General features: G+C 41.2%; 1 protein-coding gene across 3 annotated transcripts in view; it reads right to left on the bottom strand.

Annotated features, from left to right (window-relative positions):
• The window catches only part of LDLRAD3 (low density lipoprotein receptor class A domain containing 3), a 110082-nt gene that overhangs the window by 71767 nt on the left and 15895 nt on the right, over positions 1 to 22420 (bottom strand). For all 3 annotated transcript variants that reach the window (XM_074909068.1, XM_074909069.1, XM_074909070.1), the window contains exon 2: positions 1116 to 1262. In XM_074909068.1, the coding sequence (XP_074765169.1) occupies positions 1116 to 1262 (147 nt within the window). The remainder of the gene's footprint in view (positions 1 to 1115; positions 1263 to 22420) is intronic.

The raw sequence follows: 22420 nt of genomic DNA, 5'->3' as shown, positions 1-22420 counted from the left end.
TTCCCAGCTTCTTACTAATGCTGTAATTCTTTCTCCCAGTGATGCCTGTCCCACTCCATGCCTCTGTCTCCGTGCCTCTGCACTGACTGTAGCTACACAGGCACATTCAGCATCCCCCACACCGTGGCTGGTTCATTAGACATGCTTCTCATGGCAGCACACACAGAGTTAAAAGCTGCCTACTAAAATGGAGGGGATGGTGATGCAGAACAGGCAGCTAGAAGCTCTCTGGATGCATTACAGAACCTTGTTTGCATGAATAATAATTTTTTGTTTGGAGATTCAAATGAGCACTATCTCCATTCTGTTTTGGTTTATCTGACCTGTTAACAACAGGCCAGCACAGGATATGAATCCTTGCTATCCCTTTTCCATGCTAATTTTACGTTTATGAAGGTGATCAGTTAGCAGATAGATGTATGGGAAGAGGAAAAAACAGTCTAATTGTCTCCATTAATATGGGCAGGATCAAAAGGATGCTCATCCAGAAAACTGTTAGTCAAAGGGGCTGGAAGGATTTAAATAAAAACACCCAACAAAGGATAGTTCTGCAGAAACTTAAATGCGGGGCTGCAGCATAGCCTAGGTCAGTGAGGTTTATTCAAGTCTGTTGTGACAGTTCGTGAAAGTTGTTCTTGTCATTTTGCAGCTATTTATATTTTATTATCATTTATATTTTATTTACATTTTGACAGGAGAGAACAAAAATAGCAGGATACAGTCAACAATTCTGAAATAAAAGGAACTAGTCTTGATGTAGTGGAGGTCAATATATAGTACCAGGCCAGTGTGCTGAAGCAGTATATGCAGGGTCCCTAAAAATCAGAGCATCACTCTTCCACTAACAGAATCACAAGTCAAGTCCGTCTCAAGTTATCCATCCATGAACAGGGTTTCAGGTACCTGTTACTACGTGCTGTATTAAAACTGGACAATTTGAAGAACATTAAAGATCTGAAATAGTAAGGCTGTACTTTTTTTCTAACAGTAGCTAAATTAAGAAAGTGGCCGTAACTTTGTTACTTACCTAATACACACTACAGAACACACCAGTGACACTACCTAGCCAAGCCCTGTGATATTAAGCATGCCAAGGTCACAGCAGGGTCACTTACGGCATTCCTTCTCATCGCTGTCATCGAAGCAGTCCGGCAGCCCATCGCACTGCCAGGCCCCCGGGATACAGCGCCCATTACTGCACATGAAGTTTCCAGGAATGTTGCATTCGTTTGTGAAGTTATTCCCAGGCAACAGTTGGCTCTCTGCAACAAACAAAAAAGAGGAAAGTTCACAGGGGATTTAAAAAAAGGCAGCAAAAGCAGTCACCAAGGAAGCTGTTTACCAGTAATGGAATGAAGAGGAGATAAATGGATCTTGACCCTGCTTATTTTGTCATTATCCTACCAGCATGCTGAGTATGGTACTTGGTAGCAATTTCTTCTTCCCAAATTATCATTTTACCCGTTCTCCATTCACACTCCCCATTCTACAGATTTCTTTCTTGCCATTTTCTTTCTAGGAACATACACGCAGCCTTCAATGTATCCTAAGGTCAAAGCAAACCTCGTTTAAAAAAAAATTTTTTTAAATCTCTCCTTTACAGGGTCAGTCTAAACACAAGTAAAATAAATGAGACTACAAGAACTCAGCTCCTACTCCCATGCTTTTGTCAGGTCAGTAGTTAGCTTGCAGAGTATTTTGGTTTTGTTGTTGTTACCCAAGGGCTAGGAACTAGGTGACACACTGACTAATTCATACTAGGTTTTCAATTAAGTTTTAAAACACAGTGCTGCTGATCAAAGTTATAATTGAGCTTCTTGGTGTTAATGCAGTCCCCTGGCATGTATCTGTCCACAGGCTAGTAAGGCAGTTAGCATGTTAAGAGCCTGCCAAGTGGAACAGGATACTGGAGATCAAGAGAACAGTACAAGATGGAAACCTAGACATTTGCCTTCGAGGTTAAACACAGCTCTAGTCAGTCATTTTAATCTACTGAGTTTCCCTCTTTGTGCATTGTTTTTGGATGCAGATATCACAGAAACACAAACTTCAGTGAAGGAAGATAATGACACTCAATGGCTTTAATAAGCACCAATATGTTGTCGAGCTGGGGGGAAGCTGCAAGACAGGAGCAGATGAGAGAAAGAATATCCTTCCCCTCACCTTCCTCTGTCATGTTCCAGACTGGTCCCAGGCAACATGCACTTGACCAGGCAAAAAGCAGAAACACAAACCTTCCCACATCAGGGTGGAGGTGTCACAAAAATACGCCCCCCACCTGCCCACGTATCTTCATGGTACAAAACCAGGAAGAACAAATTAAGCCGATGCACAGCTTAATCATTTACCTATTTTGAAGATAATCGCATGCTTTTTGGAACCCAGGGGAGTGGCAGGCAGTTCCCTCCATGGCCCTGTTGGAGCCCAACCCCTTCCCCTCCTCGGGCCATGGAGAAGCACAGGATGGCGAGGGCCCCACTCTGCAGCGGGGCACGGGGCACAGAGCTGCCAGGAACAGCCATTTCAGGGAAGACACTTTCCTAGCTCATTTCTGCAGTCCCAGGGAAGAACCTGCTCCATACATGTTCTCCATCTTTGGAGAACTCAGCTGCCAAAACAACGAGCCTCTAAGTGTGAGGCTTTCCAGAAACTCCTGAATCAGCCCAGTGCAGATGATTCCCTTCCTCCCTTGTAATTTAGCAAAACGCTCCATCCCTGACACAGGCAAAACTGCTAAGTTTTACATCCCTGTTTCAAATGACACATGACAGGAATGCTTCAGGGAGGTTTTATTTTTATGCCTGTGTCTGCCCCAAACAATGCATTTCCTCTCAAATGTCATTTCTTGCAAACAGCTGACTGTCCTGGGGATGTTTTAAGAATCTGCCAGCACAGAGCAGATACTTTAATGACAGTTTGCCCTGAGCTGTGAGAAGAAAATGTAGTTCAGAAAAAGATGGAAATAAGGTCTTCTGAAGCAGATGGGGCAATCTCAGCCACTGGCCACTCACCCAGAGCCACCTGTAACTCTCCTGCTGTAGCACCTTAAAGAAAGAAAATGACAGCCAGCAAAAATCAAGCCCAGGCTTTGGAGCTGACAATTTGAGACTTTTTGCTTTTAGCCGTTTCATTCAAACTTCAGTTTCATTCCCTGCATCACTGCTCTTCTGATCAAGTCGGATCAAGAAAGAATGGGCTTGCTCCCTACACTGTGATGGGAGAAGGCTACAACCCAGAGCATACTGGCAGATGCTCAACTCCAGCCTGCTCAGGCAGGGCCCTCCCTGCTCCCAGCACCTCCCAGGGAAATGCTGCTTCATGCCCAGGTCCCTAAATCTGAATCAGCAATAGGAACAGTTTGTCCTTGGCTAGTCCTGTCATGAAACACCCAACAGACACGGTGTTGTCAATAACCAGCCCCAGGCTAGTGCAGCATCACCGCTGAGTTCTACAAGCTCTATGTTCAACCAGCAAGGGTTTTTTTTTGTTGTTGGCTTGGGGGGGGGGGGTGTTATCCTTTTTTTTTTTTCCTCCTTAAACTAGCGATTGAACCCATTCAGATTAGTCTTCCATCACTGACCTGTACCTAGTAAGTAACCACCAAACCAAATCACCACTCTCAAACAGCTACAGTGGGTGAAACTGTCACTGTTACACAACCTCCTATTAGCAAACAACTCCCGGTGCACTAATAACACCTCTGCCTGCAATGGGAGAAAATCTACCACAGTATTACATGCCACAGCATGGCGTCACCAGATCAAGATATGAAAGAGATGAGATACACAGGTATTCTTTGCAATGCTCTATACATTCAGTGCAAATATTCTATTCAACACACAGGCAATATGCCATGTTCTCAAGTTTGCTATAAAGCATCCAAGAGCTCCAATATCAGAACCTAACTCCCTTTTTCCACACTCCTCCCTAAAAATAGCTTTCAGGTCAGTATGGTACCACTGGAAGACACTCCTGGTAGTTGTCATAACTTTTATTAGAGAAAATTTACAAGTTTTCAAATATTACAAAACTGAAATGTCCTGGCTAAGAATAAATCTCTGATGCAAACCAGAGTTATTTCAAGCTTAACAAGAGAACTAGGAATCACTGAGGCTTTTACTCTCTCAGAACCTAAGCACCTAGGCAGTACATTTAGGCAGCAATATCAAAAAGGTGCCCTTCTCATGGCATCCCTCCCTGTTGCTCTGTGCTACCTTCTTGTCTAACCTCATACCTACATCTCTCATCCAAACTGCTCCACTTCCACGTGGAAGCTGCACCTATTCAAAATGAAAAATCCTGCTGCCAATGATTAAGTGAGACCTCTTCTACACTTGGGCAAGCTGCTAGCTAAGAACAGACACCAGGTTTCACCACTACCTGCCCTAACTACAGAACCGTCTTCTGCCCTCCACGCATCCAGGCGTGTGCCTGAGAAAACAGAGCTGGACACACTTCAAGCCCTGTAACACCTCCGTGCAGAATAACTGAAGTTCAGCTCCTGTCAGATCTACTGCTGCCATCTTGACTGAAAAGCTTTAGCCATGATGTCCACACCTTAATGAAAAAATTTAGACCAAGACAAATCATTTAAGGAATTTTTAGTTTCAAAAAGCAAAACAAACCAAGAAACAACCCTCCAAAAAAGCTATCGAGTCCCTGTTACTTTCCACAACTCCTTTAAATAAATGCTATACTTCTACCTACTAAACTGAAGCAACATTCCAGGAACACATAGCAGATTTCATTTGTTACTCAGTAAATTGTTCGTTTATAGGACTTCCTTTGTCATACAATAAATTTATCCTCAATGTCCTACTAAAGCAAGGATGTATTTATTACTAACCTTTTCACCAAACAGGAAACAAAAAATGCCGGCAGATCAAGTTACTTGCCGACAGCCCTTTGCTGCAGAATGGGAACACAGAACTGTGACTCAATCCAATTTCAAAGCAACAGCTCTTTGTCTTAAAACATACCCTTCATCCAATGTTAGAAGAAAACTGCAGATTACAGACAACAATATCATCAACACATCTAGAAACTTGTTACGTGCATTACTCCATCTCCAAAAAATCCACTGGTGGGTAAGGAACTGTCAAAACAATTGCACATGTGGAACTGTTTTAAATTGTATTGCTCCTTTGCTTCCCTCACTTTGCCAGTCTTCTCTATCGGATACAAAAACCCTCAAAAAAATCCTCAGCGCAGTCATCACCTCCCAGCCCTCAGGAACGCGCTGTTCCTGCCCGCTCGGCGCAGAGCCCACTGCGTGACTCGGGGGCTCTGAGCACGCACGTGAGGAGCAGCAGTGTTACACGCACGCACCGGACAGACATGGAAAGGACCAAACTAGATCATCTTGTCCATTTTTCTAGTAAGGTCCATACAGATGCAAGTTGTCTGCACAAAACCTGACTATACCGCCTGTTGGCAGGGGCAGAAATTCCTTCAATCTGGCAGAGCTGGCTTTCCAATAGTTGACATATTTACCCTGCAGCCTCTTTGACTACTTTTGAATTCAACCCAAATATGAGCTACGCGGATGTGTTCAGTTAAGTAAAGGAGGAAGGGAGGAAGGGGAAAGAAGTAGTCCATTTTCACCGCAACACATTGCTCACTTTAAGCAGCACACCATCTGGGCTGAATAAAAAAAGGGACTCATGTTTCACTCTAAAGGGGACGGAGTAAAGAAAGTCAATCTGTTTTAGCAACCACTTCCAAAAATGTTAGCATCTAAATATTTAATACTCACTGAAAAAGAATCAGGGAAAAATAAAAGGACAAGTCATACTGAGCACTTGACACTGTATTAAGAAAGCAAGTCAAGGATATCTTTCACAAAAAGCCTTTTACCTGAAAGCACTCCAGAGAACTGTGCACAATACAGAACAGATCACCACCGATAACACTGCTGCCTCTGTATCACTCTCACACAGAAAGTGTAAGAGTAGGCAGTCACCCTGGCCAAGGAGGTTTTGAGGAAGAAATACCAGACATTTGCGTGTTCAACACCCTCATGAACAATGCCAGTAACTTCAGCCTCTTTGAAAAATCCTCTGTCGCCAAGGATGAAGCATGAACTCTTCACTGCCAAACCTTTGGCATGTTTTTTGTGAGAATCCTGGGATTGTCACTGGATACTTTCAATACATCGTTGCTTCAAGTTTTTCAAATGTGAAAAGAATTATTTTGTTCCAGGCTGGTATGTAGCTGTGAGGCTGAAGGGGTATTTATGATACTTTCCTATCCCATGATGCACACGGTATGCTCCATACTTGAATGAATTCATTCTTTTTTTCTGCTTATCCCCTTGCCAGGTGTAAATCCACACCAGGTTTGATTTCAGCGCACCAGAAATCTGTTCTCACTCCACTGAAATCTGCAACATGGTGTGAAAACAAAAGGAGAGAGACTAGAACAAGTCAGTAGCTGGAATTTGCAGCAAGATAGCATCAAGACGACTCACCTTCAATACCTGCCAGTATTTGCTCACCAGCAAAACACATGACAGCTAAAGTGAGCGATAACAGCAGACTTTAACAAACACTTTTTGATCTTCCTTCATCATCTTAAAAGACAGCAAATAAGCAGTGCTGAATGACTGCTAGGATACTGTAAGATCTGATTCCTCAGAGGCTGCAAAACTATTTACAAATGCTTACATGCAGGTCCATTTGCATCTCTAAACTTAGCCACTAAGAACAGATGTATCTTATCATACTTCTTTATGTTGACATCAAGCATCTGACCCACTCCACATCTACTTTACAATATCTACTAGTGCAGATGATACACCCAGAAGAGGAACTCAAAAGCTGAGCATGAAGAAACTCTAAACATTACGCTTTGTCTATAAATTTCAGTTTAACATGTGCATGCATAAACTTCACTGGCAATAGAAGCATGCTGTCAGCAAAATAACACAGTGGAATTAAGGTAGACTTGGCTTAACACTCACTGCGCTGAAATGGACAGCAGAGCCAATTTCCACTTATGAGAGAATATCAAAGTCAGGACTTCTGCAGCCACCCAGAGTCTGTGGCAAACTTACTCAACCTCCTTACTACACTTTACCCACCGTTAAAATGAAAACAGTGCACTAGTTTTTAAGAGGAAGGTCCCATACTGAATTCAAGTACGTAGGGCATAAAAAGATTGCCCATTAGCTGCACCAAACACGTAAGGAAAGTACAGTAATGAGGACTAAGTTTACTTTCCAAAAAGTATCACCAAAAAAAGTTGTTTGCAGCTGCACGTTCATAAGTGTATCTCGTAAGTCCCCAGAAATGCTAGCTAATCTTCAACTTGGTTTGCTTTCCTATACACTACTGCAGAAAACCAGCACCCCAGCGCACATTCAGGCTGGCTTCAGGAAGCAAAGAACAAGACAAGCTCTCTCTTGCTCTGCCATGAAGGCTCTGACAACACCTAAGCCATCTGTCACAAGTAAAGGACACCTGCCAGTGATTATCTGACAATTTAAATCCCCTTGAACAGTTTTAATCCCTATCCTCCCCTATCTTCATTTAAACTGCCTGATGATTACATTGCTTATGCAACATTAGAACTTATGAGGGTTATTTGTAAATGCAGATTGACAGCTCCACTGCAATACCAGTGCTTAAAAATGTTTCTCCACTGAAGCAGCAGGTAAATTTGTGATTATTCAAGGAACTGCTCACTGTTCAGGTTCAACTTTCCCTCCTTCAGTTTTCAACTGTGGTCCATGAGAATCAGTATATTTGATACCTAGCATTGTCAAGATTTAAAATACATAGCCTAGTCAAAAGAACAGAAACTCCTATGGTTAATTCCAATTACACACTAAGTATTACTGAGGCAAGTCAAAAATCAATGGGAGATCCCTTTTCAGAGCACTAAAGGACAGCTTTTAATTTAGACAGAAAACCTACAGTGGTGGGGAACACTGACTACTACTGGATGCCCATCCTTCACCCAAAAGCTGCCTTTATGGAACTGGAGAGCAATTTACACATCTTGATCTCCATCATAAATAATACAATATGCATAGAATATATTTTTCTAAATATCCTACAGTGTTTAAGAAATTGGCACATTTCCTATAGTAGGTGGCTGCATTTCAACACTTAGTCATGCAAGGACCTAAATTAAATACAGTCTTCTGAATCACTCCCTAATAAACAACCAGTTGACTTTTCCTTGCAACACCATGTGCAGGAAGTGAACCAAGGTTAACAGGCTTATTTTAATCCTACTGCCTTCATGGCTGGATTCTATATTTGGGGAACTGGGCATTTCACTAGAGCCCCCACATCTGCTTGTCTCCAGTGCAGCTGCTTGATCACACACCAAAAATACATACATCTCCTAGGACCGCGAGCTCTCGGCACGGTTAGCGTGGTGGAAGAGAAACAGGCTATGAGACATTAACAGGAGAGTGAACAAAGCTCCAAACTAGTACAAGTTCAAACAGAAAACAGAGGGGGAGAGTAGGAAGAAATACTTAAGATTACTGAACAGGGTGTACCTTGAAAGAGAAGCATTCCCCAAGGAAGAAGGTCAAAAGGAGATTATACACTGTTCTTACCCAAATTACAGCTACCCAACCAGATCGCTTCCTTACAGAAGTGAAAGAATATATATCTTATTCTTAATACCTTTGAGGAATGTACTGCTATAACACCACCCGAAGGACTACATTATTTTTGTCTTCACAAAAAGAAAAGACTATAAGATTTAAGCACAGAAGACCTACAGCAGATCTTGGGACAGAATTTAGATTTCATGAACCCAGCCTCTGCTTTAGCACTATACTTGTAATTACTCGCCAACAGGAGTGTTTGTATCAAACAGCTGTACCTAAGAGAAATTAAATGAGGGGTAGGGGTGAGGGAGGACACAACAAGCCTGTGTGTCTCATCACACTACTGTGGTCTCCTGACAACTAGGCCAACTTTTCCTGACATTCTGCCTGGAAAACACAGAGATCGTGCCTGAACTGTGACAGCAGCGAGACTGAGACCAATTCATTCACGAGTTTAAGCATTTAACTCCAAGAAGTACATATGGTGCTCCAGACAAGAACAAAGGAATGATGGAATTGAGCCCTTTTTATCCCCTGGTGAATAACATTTATGATCCTTTGCAAGGCAATGGAGTCATCACATGACTATCTTTCTCCCTAATTTTTGTTAGTGGGGACTCCTGGATGCTCATGGCAATAGGGGTCAGTACATGACCCCCAACTTCTTTTTTGACTATAGTGGCCACATGAGTAAATGGTTATCTTTACCAAGCAGTTTCCCCACCCTGCTTGCCTTCAATCCCCCAAGATAACTTACAGTAGAAGACCAACTCGGACTGACTCATCCGCCCATCTCCTACAACAAGATCAATACTACAAATTTAGGATTGTTTTGTTTACCCCAGACTCCTCTCCAGTTCCCTCCCCCTTCAGTGATTTTAAGCAAACTATGAAAACTATTACTGTGCAATGAATTAGAGCATGCCCTTACACAGAACCCTCTAATAATTAACATCCTCTGGAATGGAAACATTTTCCCCAATTATGTGTTACTTATGCTCTCAGAAGAGCTTAGCTATTATCTCCGGGCACTTAAATGGAAAGTTAACACAGTCCAGAATAAAAAACTGATATACAAAGAACGTATTCCATCAATTGTCATCTTCAGGTTATTGAACAGTGACTCTCTTCTAATCGTTTTGTCTTACACCCACAGGTTCTTACTATTTTTCTGATCTTCCAAAAGAGAAGAAGACACTGTCACCAAAAAAAAAAAAAAAAAAATTCCATAGCAGTGCATCTGAACAAAAGCAGGCAGCTCACACATACACAGACCCCCTGGAAACACCGAGTCCAGAGGGAAGCTACTCTCTAACAGAGGAAAGCTGGCCAGTTACTGTCTCCACATGAGCTCCACGATCAGGTGCTTAATCACTTCAACTTCCACGCAGCTTAAAGCCAGGTATACATTCGTGCATCTTGGTAAGCAGAATGAGGAGAGAAACAGAAGGGATTGCTGCACAGTTGCTAGAGAAGTCTACAGGTTCTTCAATTTATTTAAGTAATGTGCACAGTTAGCAAAGAAAAGTGAAAAGGTAAAACCAGCAGACTTTGGGGGATTCTTTTTGTTTCTGCTGCACCAGAAGCTCACATTTCAGATTTCAGTATGGCAGTGCACAGTTATTTATAGACCATTAAGGCTTTCAAGCAGCAGGCAGTGAAGACCACTGACTTGTGGCTTTCAGTCTTCATAAGATACCTCCTTCAGCACAGTGCTTTGAATCACAGGGCAGCAGCATTCCTCCCTTGAGATCACTCCTAGCAATTTATCAGCTCTACTCCAAACACCAGCACGTTAACAGGACCACTTCTCTTTCTACTTCTTAGCAGAAGGCACTGCTTCTGAAGGCACAGTCCTGAGTACAGACAGATTATTTGGAATTTCAGCTTCAGCATCAGAAAACAGCAGTCACCTTCACAGGCTGTGACAGACCTGCTTGTTTCTGAAACAGCTCTGGCTCTCTTGGCCCGACCAGTGCCAACAGTTTGGCTTAGACCGCTATCGAGTATCACAGTGTCATTTCCCAAGAGAGACACCGTTGCGTGGAACTTTGCTTTGACTGCAATCAGGTTAGTGTCTGATGTATAACCCTTTCCCAGATGTTCCCTGGCTAGAAATGGATACTTCCTGAATTTAACTTCAAGCTTCAACTTGATGGAAGAAGAGGAGAGTACAGGTGTCAAAAAGATAAGCAGTATAAATACACATCAAGAAATGCAACTAAGCATCTCAATGGGGATAGGAGCAAAAACAGCAAGAAAGAACAAAAAAAACTTAGATGTAACTTCTATATTCAAACATGCTAAAAGCAAAGTGAATCCTATTGATTGTATACCCTCCAGACTCTGTAACTTTCAACACACTTCTCGATAAAAGACAGAATCTGTGTACATAGAAAAGAATGCAACTTCTTCATGAACAGTGTATATAATACATTCATCACTATATACCGGCTACCCCACAATGAAAGGCAACAGTAAGTCACCTTATAGATCACATTACAAACTACAGACACCTGCAGAGTACAGAAAAGATAACTGGTTTTAGCCTCTCAGAAGAAAGTATTTTATTTTATTTTATTTTGCTCAGCCTCTCTACCTTTGAGGAAAGATTTCTCTGCAGAACCCATATGATACAGTTAGGTGTATTATCCTCCTCTTGGACAGATTCAGACCATGCTTTGAAGAGACAGTAAATCGAGTTATACCATAGCCAGTGTCAGATGAATACAAGTGCAAGTACCTGACACAGTGAAGAACCTCAGATTAGTCTAAAGTTGTGCCTTAAAAGCCTGGATTTGAAAAATTTAGCAAGGGCTAGCTTTGCCTCAGTAAACTTTATGATCTATTGATATCATCTGTCATCCCATGGACAACACTGCTGCGTCTCACCAAACTGAGCAGATATGCAGTCTTCATCAAGCCTGCACTATCTGGTCATTTGCCACTAGTCACCCTGAAAACACAATCGAAATTATTCTCAACAGGACACGGATGCAAAGAGAGTAAATAGAGAGTAAGTAAACTCAGTCTCATTTCTCATGTCCCAAACTACCATCAATATCAAACTCCCCCCTGTGTATGATTGCAGAAAATCCTGGATTTGTAGACCTAATGCTCAAATTACTACCCACTATCATTTTGGAAGATAAAACCCACTTGATTTTCACAGCTTTTAAATGTCAGCTTATTTAGAACAGAGATTTCAAATAATTTCTAAAGAAACAGCACTGTTGTGGGTTGCAACCTCAGCTCTAGCTGCTGGTCTGAACCACTGCAGGAACCAAATCCATCCTTTATCAGGGCAGACAAGAGGAGCTGACTGAAAAGCTAAATGATACCAATCACAGCCAGGGAAATGTTTACATTCTTTTGTCTACAACAGCTCTTAATGCCGAAACTCCTCCTCCAGCAGTCTCATCTCACTGCTTACTCCGCCGATAAAGAGTAAGAGAAACGTACTCATGGACAACATCCACCTCTCGATAAGATTTCCAAGCTGAATCTTATCTTTTTTCTTCAACAGGAGGAAGTCTGACCACTAATCCTGAATGGCCTACTGATAGGAAGGAAAGAAAAAAAAAAAATACAGTCTCATATCGACAGATAAACACCTTGAAGGTGGGAGGAGTGCTACTAATAATTTTTAGTTTATGCAAGGATCTTTCCTAGGGATTGAACACAAATTTGCCTTTATCTCACAAGCTGCTGAGACAATTACATTCTGTCTCCAAAACACAATAAAACATGAAATTTTAAAACGCTCTCCCAATACAGTCACCCGTAAATCCAGTCTTTAAACATTCATGCGAGATGAAACCAAACCGCTACATACAGATCTGTCTATAGTTACTTTCTGCTGTTACATGCCCAGGTTTTAGCTGCTTGGTCTCTCAGCAAACACAGCCTTCTTTGTCTAACGTTTTCCTTGGCAACATGATACTTCCGACACATCACCCAGTGTAAATCATAAGCTTGTGAACCAGTAAGGACAAGTGGCAGAACTGGACAGTAAATCTTGTAAAAAAGTGAACACCAAGATTAAAGAAGAATGTATCATTCAGTTAAATGATCAGAAGAGCAAGAAAGGTAATAAAGAATGACAAAGTTCAAACTGACATTATATTTGGGATTTTGCAGCGTGACTGCAGAACCAATAGAAATCCTGTCAGTTCAGTTCAGATACATGCTGGCAAAGAAACATCTGTCCAGCTAATACCTACCAAGCTGCAGGTTCAGAACAAAAGTGAATTCAATGTCCGAAATTAATCAAATTTAAAGGAATAACCTATAACAACAGAAGAGATGAACAGAAATTCCATTTAACAATGAGCACCTTGGGGTTTTTTCGGTTTCTAACAGTTGGGGCTTAGGTTTGAATTTCGTCACACAATACTCCATGTCAATAAAAACCTACCTAGCACAATTAAAGTTAAGTTTGCCAATCACAGAATCTAACGTTTACTTTCAAAGATCAAAGGTTTTTAATTGCTCTTTGAGACTTGTTTCTGCAAGGACTTTTTTTGCATTATGCAGATGCAAGGGGTCATAAAAGGCTGCTGTTAATTACATTTTCTTGCTTAAAAACATGTATTGAATTACCTGTATTTAAGGGCCTTCAGAAATTATGGTTAGCTGTGCAAACTCTGGGATGTTCAGCCTTACTAGCTGGGCAGATTCTTTTAGGTCTTACACCCAATGTAAGAAAAATCTCACAGTCGTTCTGTCTGGAGAAAACAACTGAATTTACTATTAGTTTATTTCTGCAAATGCAGGTGCTACCTCAAGCTTTTCTGTTGTGCCATACAACAATGACTTAAAAGGGTGCTCCAATGAGAAGTAATCACAGGGAGCTGCAGCTTTTAGCTGTGAGGCTGTAAATATCAGTGTTAATTCTCTGCAAAAAAAAAGTTTCTACAACGTCAGTTGCTCTAGAAGCTTTTCAATATGGCAGTAAAGTATGCTTATATAGTAACTTATAGGCAAAAAACCACTGAAGCCCTTTGGAGTTGGTAGCTGATACTGGACATGCTATCACTCTCTACATCTCAGCATACAAAAGCAACAATGCCCAAACACGCAGTAATACAAAAATATGGAAGGGGAGGAGAGGATGGGAAAAGCTGTAACTATGAAGAGATGCAAATCTTGTCCCTCGGCAGGACGCTGAGGAGGTATCCTCTTGCCTCTTCTCCAGTAAGTAGTCACTCAGCACTTATATTTAGTATTTTTGCAGTCTTCTTTCCCACCACACAGATCACACAGATAATCAACCTCTGCAAATGAATGCAGTTTAAGCAAGAGCTATTTATTTTAGGAAAAAAACCTATAAACAGAAACTGTTAACTGGTAGGCAGAAGAATGTTCTACCCACTGAGGAAAAAAAAAACCTAAACCAAAAAAAACAAGCTCTGCATCTCCAGATACTTTCAGAGTTCAAATATGTAAGGTGATGACAGTACAGAATGATATTCTTGGTCAGTGACAGAAGCACTACATCAAACTGACCATAGCTAACCTATAGCCTTTCTCAGGGTAAACTAGATAACCTAAAACCAAAACACTTCTGCCATTTTCAACTCCAACAGGCATCACTTAACTAATAAAGTTGCTTGCCCTTAACAACTATGCCACAATTCCTTATTTAAGCAGTGAAAGTTTAAGAGCAATAATTGTCTTGGCAGCTGCACATCAAAGTCTTCCCCAGTAAGGAAAGCTGCTTGTCAGAACCAGACACGCCATGCTGTGTCCCAGCAAGCATGTAGGGGATGAAGACTGGTATCCCATGCTGACATCTTACTGGTGAACCACCATCTGACACGTGGGCTAGAGGCAGAACATGCAGGGTTCTGAAAGCAAACTCGCTGCATAAGCACAGTGGAAAAAGCAAAACGGGATGAAGTTATGATAATGATATTGTCCTGATGATATCAGGAGAGTAACTCAGGCATTTAGGGCCTGACTGCATGTCAGTACAGCACATCAGGAGGGGAAGTAAGCTGTGGTATTGGTAACAAGGGGAGAACTTGGGCTGTACTGCTACGTTAAAAGGCAACACCTTGGAAGGAGCCTGCGACACAGCTGGGATGTGAGGCTCTGCAGAGGGGCCAAGTCCAAGAAGGGCCAGGATGCAGGCCAAGGTAACAAAACAGACCATCAACATTGTCCTTAACAATAAAAGACAAAAAACTCATAACCTCTCACTCAATAACACCGAACTAATTTCCAAGCGTTAGGAGACTGATGACAGATAGCCACGATTTTAATCTAGACAGAGACAGACAGATCTGCAGACTTCCCTACCCTGGGAAAGCAACTCAGATCCTGCTTTGAAGTCCTGCCCTCGGAACAGAAAACAAGGAGACCAGAAACCTCTCTCCTGAGGCTCCTAAAAAAATTGGAAGATCAACAAGAATGTTTTTCCAAGCAATACCTTGAAGCAACAGTTAAAATTAGGAGAAGAATTAGCAGAAGACAATCAAGAGTGAAAGAAAGGCAACAGTTTAAGAGGAGAGTGACTGTACTAGGTGCTAGTGATAGCACACAGGGAGCAACAGAAGCATTACCTGGAAATAGATAACCTCTTTGAATAGGAATGCAAATACAACAGAGATAAGGATCAGACTGAAAAGAGGGCATACAGGAAGCCCACTCGAGCTGGGTGACAAAACACGGTGCAAAGTGAACTTAGAACATCCCTGCATCTTCAAGGGGAAAGACAACTCATTCTTCTCCAGCTGCAATGATAATGCAGAAATGGACATACACACCTTCAGAAAAAAGTTTCAACTTAAGACAAACTAGAACCTTGATTTCAGAGGATTGCCAGGCTGGTTTATAATCAGCCAATTTTCATCCACCCTATATTGAAAACTTGCCATGCCATGGCACAGCCACAGCAACACCCTTTAGACGGTGGTCAAGGACCTCACACCACACTCACAATATTTTGAGGATCATTGCTAATATACTGGTCTAATTCAATACTGAGACACCACAGGACACAAGCCTCTTCAAATGTCATGCCCTAGGTATATTTAAAGAGCTTTTGCCCTTGCTTTACACTTGAGAGGTTTCTTTTCTAAAAGACAGGTTACATTTGTCTTTTTCCCATAGCTCTGGTCACCTGTCCTCTACCAGGCAAGCCTCAAAGAGAGTTAAGTGGGGGCAGAAGATGGGGCTCAGGAATGACAGATGTATACAAGTGGTTAGTTATTTGAAGTTGGGAATTTCCCATAATCACTACCAGAGACCTAGAAAATAATCACTTCAAGTGAAAAATAACAGCCTTTACAACCACCTACCTAAAGCATGATTTTCTCCCATTCAAACTGAGCTCTTTGATGTGCTTTATACAGTAATAATAAAAATTTATACAGAAGATAAAGTGACTCAGTATTTGCTGCACGGATTAGATTTCTGCTGCTTTCTGTAAGTAAATCAATAACAGAAAAATAAATGGCATTTGCATTTTGTCAATGGGAAACATGCTGTTAAGAAGATACATAACAGGGATTATATTGAAGCGAGAGGCTCATTCTTTGCACAACATTTTAGTTTCACCTTATTTATTTCACTCATTCATAGTACCAGAAGCCCTAGCCGAGAGGAACGATGTTTTTCCACTGCAGAGGAACACAGAGTGCCCCCACGCAGACGGGATGTTAATGCGGGTGCGTAGCGCTGCTGTGCAATCTTTCTGCAAGGCACTGGTGACCAATTCTTTCCAGCACATACTGCCACAGCAAAACACCATCCATGCACACTATATATATATTACAAACTGCCTTCGAGCTAGCAGTAAAATCAGGGGTTTGTTTGCAATATAGGCAATCTTGGATTTTGGCTCTTTCAACAGTTGATCTGTTTAACAGCACAGTGAAGACTGAAGAATAATAGAATGAATATACGCAGAGGAAGACTTATCAAAAAGCAGAAAAACTTTTGATACGTGCATGAGAAAAAATGAACGTTTCCCCAGGAGCAGTGGAGGCAATTGTGGTTAATGTCTCTGGAAAGGGCCACACAAGAAACAGTCCAGGATTTAGTCTATGTGGTATACCAGCTTTCTTCCTTTTCCAATTTTTTGCTTCTTGATTCCTGCCAATTCTGCTTCCGTTATTTCCTAAAATCCTCTGAGGAGTTTCCAATAAAGAAAACTAGTACCTGCCTGTTAGAAGTCTAATCTGGCCTTGAAAGTAAAAAAAAAAAAAAAAAAAAAATTATGCCAGCCTACTTGTTCTGGTTTCAGCTAGGATAGAGATAATTTTTTTTTTCCCTTCTTAGTAGCTAGACCAGTGCTGTGTTTTGGATTCAGTATGGGATTTGGTATGAGAAGAATGTTGATAATGCAGTGATGTTTTTAGTTGTTGCTAAGAAATCAAGGACTTTTCAACTTCCCATGTCCTGACCATGCGTAGGTGCACAAGAAGCTGGGGGCAGCACAGCCAGAGCAACAGAGCAACAGACCCAAGCTGGGCAGGGGAATATTCCATATCATGTAACATCACGCTCAGTGTATCGATGAGGGCTGCTGGGAGCTGGGGCTCTCACTTCTGGAACTGTGATTTTGGGATTCTCACTTCTCTGGGATCACTATCTGGGAACGGGCTGGGCATCAGTCAGCGGGCGGTGAGCAATCACATTGTGTGCTACTCATTTGTATTTTCTATTATTACTATTATTATTTTTATTTCAATTACATTGTTTTTATCTCAACCTATTTGTCTCCTTACCCCTACCCCTTCAATTCTCTCCCCCATCCCCCAGGCAGGGGAGGGTGAGCAAGCGGCTCGTGGTGCTTGTCTGACCACTGAGTTTAAACCACACCACTACTCAGAGTGCCTATTAGAGAAAAAGTCTTAAAGAGAAGCATCCCAGTGCACTCTAGTTAAGAAAGAATAAGCCTTTCTATACTTCAGCCCGTAATCCAAATATTTTGGGTGTCTCACCTGAGCTGCTTGGAGCTTCCGAACCTAGATGTGTTTTACTCAGATGGGTCAATCCTGGGACAAATTCCAAGTTAACAAAAATTACTAAGTTTTTTATTAACTATAAAACCATTCTTGCCTTTTAAGGCTTCATTCAACATTTTTTACATCAGGTATTCTTCCACTGAGCCAAATAAAAATTCAGGAGATCTCTAAAAACTTGCTATAACCCCATGCACCATTTTGCTGGTTAAACAAACTCTGATAGCTCCACACTCTTCCTGGCATCCATCATATTTATGTATGCTACAAAGTGTACTTTCTGCAGAAGCTGGGGCAAAGACATGCCCAGACAGAGAGTACCAAACTGGCAAATGCTCCGAGGGCTGTGGAGCAACCTGATGAGCTGAGGAATCACTGACAGAAGGTACATAGATGGGGACCTACAGAAACAGACAAGATCTCAGGAATTTCATGGAAATTTTCAACAAAGACAAAAGTCTGTAATAGCTCAGTAACCCCAAGAACTCAAGATGGCCAGGCAAAGACAATGCTTGTCATATTCAGTAGTAAAGTTTTTATTTTCAAAGTGAATATCTACTCGTCTCCATGACAGGATATGTTTGTTTTCACACAAAACCCAAACTGAGACTTCGGATGCACTAAGTTTATAGATTTGGCAATCTTTTTTTGCAAGGTTCTAGGGCAGCAAACATTACCAGTTGCAGTAGCAGAGGTTCCTGAAAGCCTTGATGAATACACTAATGAAACAGAAGTTTCAGCATGTTGCCATTAAGGGTTAATCTTGAGTCTCATTGGCTATTCCCATAAATACCAACCCAACAGATATAATTGCAAAGCAGGTATATTTGGCTCCAATCACTCTGTCAGTTTAGCAGCAACTAATGTCTGAAAATTGCAGGGTGTAAATTTAGCATAGTGGGTCTCACATACTGTGCTTTTTCACTGGTAGAGACTGTATTTGATTAATCAGACTTAAAAGAAAGATATTACACATTATGAAAGCTTGTCTATTTTTCCCCTTATCTCTGGAAAGAAAGAAATATGAAAAAAACCCCATACTGTATTGACTGGATAATAACAAAGGCAGCACAGCTCAAACTGTGCATTCTGAATTTCAGCAGTTGTTTCTTTCAGGTCAATGAGCAGAGAATTGCTAGTGCCAAGCAGTGCCAAGACTTTTGCCAAGCAGCTATCAAATCTGGGTAAGATAAGGCAAGCAGAAAGAGACATCTCTAGAATACAAAGACAACCCGAACATATTTTCTCTTTAACAACCACGTTCAAATTTCCTTTGCAGCCCCAGGGAATCAGCAGCTGGCTAGCTCGAACTGGCTCTCCTCTACCACTCACGCATTTGCACCTTCCTTTCCGTCCTTCCCACACACTGCAAGTTCAGAAGACAATGAAAACTGTACATAATTGATATTTTTAAGGATGCTCTGGTTGGTAATATATAGTGCTAGACTGACAGCCACTGCCATCAAAATAGACCACTAGTATAACACATACGGGCGCTAGACAAGGTTTTTTCTACTCCCTGTAACACAAGTGTGCAACGGCAGCGACCACGCAAAGCAGCGTTCAGCCTTTGCATTTCCATGAGCCACTGTGTCTGCACATCACTGCTGTTAATAATAACAACTAATTCTTACTTGACAGAACAAGGACTCAACCCACTTGCAGCCCATACTGGCTGCTGCTCATTTGGGTTTAGATTTTCTAACAACGTACCTAAGCAGACCTACTCCAGACTTACTAAGGTTTTCAGTCTCGCAGCACCAGAGCTGCTGCCACACATACCCTCACTTTGAAACACATAAGCCCATATTTAAGAGAATGGCCATCTTGCTGAGCATTCAAAATACATTTTTCTCCTGGAGAAACCTGAACTGAAGATGCTTGGGAGCAATAAATATCCTTAAAAAGTCACCTGAGATTCTTCATAGACTCATTTATTTAATTTTGATTCCCAGCTACTGCAAAAATTTCTACTTTTCTTAAAAGACAAGCTGACACAATCTATTCAGGTCTTCCATCAAAGAGTTACAGAGTCACAGCTCCCACCCTCCCAGTTGGAAAGCCTGGTAAACTGCACTCATCCATACACTGAGGTTTTCTCTCTTCTCTGAATCCTCTTCATTAGGATCAGAGAAACAGGCCTCATGGGTGAGGTACAAAGCTCTCTGAGCTAACAGACCCTGCTATAACTTTGGAAAATTAAACATTTCAGAAAGAGATCACATACTTCAGTCAAGAGGCAAAGCAAATGGAAAAAAAATAAAAATAAAAAAATTAAAGAGAAAAGACTTTCCTCCTACAAAAGAAGCAGGAAGGGGTTTTCATTTAACACAATTATCGTCCCTAAATTTTCTTTTCACTCACACTTCCCAAAACTGGCAAGTTACTGAAATATATGGAGATCAGTACTTTAGCTTAAAAAAAAAAAAAAAAAAAAAAAAATCACTCTGAGAAAGGCAAAATATTTGGATAAGAAAATGAATCCTGCACTTAGATCACACAGACCACGAATTTGGGATCTTTTCTATTCTTGTTTTTATTGCAAACAAAAAAAGTCACTGTCCTTCAAGATGCTTCCAAAAAAGGGTGCTTTCCTCTTTGTAAAGACCCAGTCACAGCAACTGAACAGGACAGCTATACCATCCTGTGAGCAGGAGACATTATACACTAGAGGATGACAGTAAGCCATGCCACCTAGGACACAGGATAAGCACCATCACAAGGGACAGGTGATGTCATTGGATAACCCGTGACCTCATATATTACACAGTACATCAGGATGTCTTCTTTTCATTAACACTCATGCAAGTGCCTCCCAGACCCACTCACTTCAGACAGGCCTTGTTTGCCAGTATGTAAGAGGATGCTCATCATTCACTGTAACGTGAAAGTAAATTCCTTGCGTTCAAGAACTAGAAAAAATGAGTTTTGTGAAAGACATCAACTCAGCCACATTCTCCACTGGAAGAAAGCTTGACTACATCTCACACTGCTTCATGTGAAACAAGATTCCTGTGACCCTGGTGACCAGCACAGAGGAAAGAGAATAGCTGACAGTCAGGTGTGGCTGCCTTAGCAATATTCATTAATAATTCAACTGTTAATGGCCATGTAACTGGAGTGGTTGCTGAAGAAATGAACTGAAAGCACTTCTCTCTTCAGTCATCTCTGCATTCTACTTAAGCAACAGGGTTCCCCTTTTGTTCAAGGGTTAGTCCCTTTTAAAAAGGAAAAAGGTGTAAAGTTCAATTAATACAATTCATTTAACTTAAATTTTTTAATCTCTCAAAAAAGGATGAATATGATTACTATAGGTCTTTCCATTTTCCTAACCTACCATGCAATTAATTTTCACATATTCCAACACAATAGTCTAACACAGAAAGGAAAGATTTATGCACTCACTGCTTTGCTGTAAGTTATATATAATATGGATATTTCTGATTCAGGAAGTTAACACAAAAATATTACTTTTGACATATACACTGATCCATATTCTGTGAACTAGCTGAAAGTATAAAGGGAAAACTGAGATACAGAAAACATAACGCAATGCTAAAACTTGCCCAGGACTCTAGCACCAAACAACTTCATTCCTGGTAAACACAACACAAGCTGTAGGTGTCCTACACCATATTTCTGTGTTTCATACACAAAGGAGATAATGTGGCTCAGCCAGCAGCACTGAAATTATCCACTAGTTCTTTGCACTATGGCTGCGTTTTCTCCCGATCTCCAAATAAATAAATTTAAAAATAATACTGTATTAACTGCATTACAGATGATGACTGCACAAACTTAACTGAAATGTTACCACCAAATAGCACTAGTTCATTCCATGTGTCAACTCAAAGGATACCTGAACATGTCTGCGATACAATTATCCCAAGCACACACATCCTTAAGGTGATGATGAAAGTTCTTGCTTCCTTTCTACTTAAGAGGTAGCTAAGATTACCCATATGATCAGAACTTCATCTATAACATGCTGACTCCAAAGAGGAGGGTGCAACACACAAACAACATGTAGCAGTGGCAACACAGGTCAAGGCAGCTAGATGGAGGCTGTAAAGATACAACCAGAAATCCAATGACAAAGAAATGAGCTCTCTGGGGAAAATGAATTTCTTACTTCCTCTAAAAATCTACTGCCAATGATACAGAGTATCTTCCATCAGTCAGGAAGGTTCATCCCAAAGGCAGTAAGACTTTCTCACAGAGACTGCTGCCAGCAAGGTAACTTTGCAGCTTTGTTACTGTCATTATCTGAGTGCCCATTAAGAATTTCTCAGTGTATGTGAGATAACCCTGTAAACAACAGGTTTCAGGAAGGGCCAGACAACACTGACACAATAGGCTTGGGTACCTGGACAACATTTGTCACCAGGCACAGACATAGCAGATTGTCATGTCATTCACAGCGACTGCCAGAGATGGGTGACACAGCTTTACCGGTATGTCAACGTACCTTCTGTGCTTCAGAAGCACCTTGTCAGCAAGAAGCACGTGCTAACAGAGATGCTTTGGGATCATACACTTATTTAGCACAAAAAAATTTTCCATGGCAAGATGAAAACCACAGAAAAACTTTAAATGTATAGACAGAACAAGCTTCCTTCCCCTCATGCGTCCCCAACCAGAGCACAAAACTCAGGCGTGCCACTAGAAATCAAAATCCAATTACTCCTTCCCCATAGATCAACCCAAGTCTTTATTCCTCCTCCTGTTGCACCAGTTTTACATTGGAATTACTCCTCTGAAACTTAAAATCTCACTAGTGAAAAAGAACACAGAATCAAGCATTTTGTTTGTGGAAAGTGAGGCTTTAAGCCACAATACTCAGACCTTAAAATTACTATTTTCCCCTTCTTGAGAAAAG

The sequence above is a fragment of the Athene noctua genome, chromosome 6 (assembly GCF_965140245.1).
Source record: "Athene noctua chromosome 6, bAthNoc1.hap1.1, whole genome shotgun sequence".
Taxonomy (NCBI): domain Eukaryota; kingdom Metazoa; phylum Chordata; class Aves; order Strigiformes; family Strigidae; genus Athene; species Athene noctua.
Note: the sequence above shows the minus strand (reverse complement) of the source record. Positions and strands in the feature narration are given on the sequence as shown.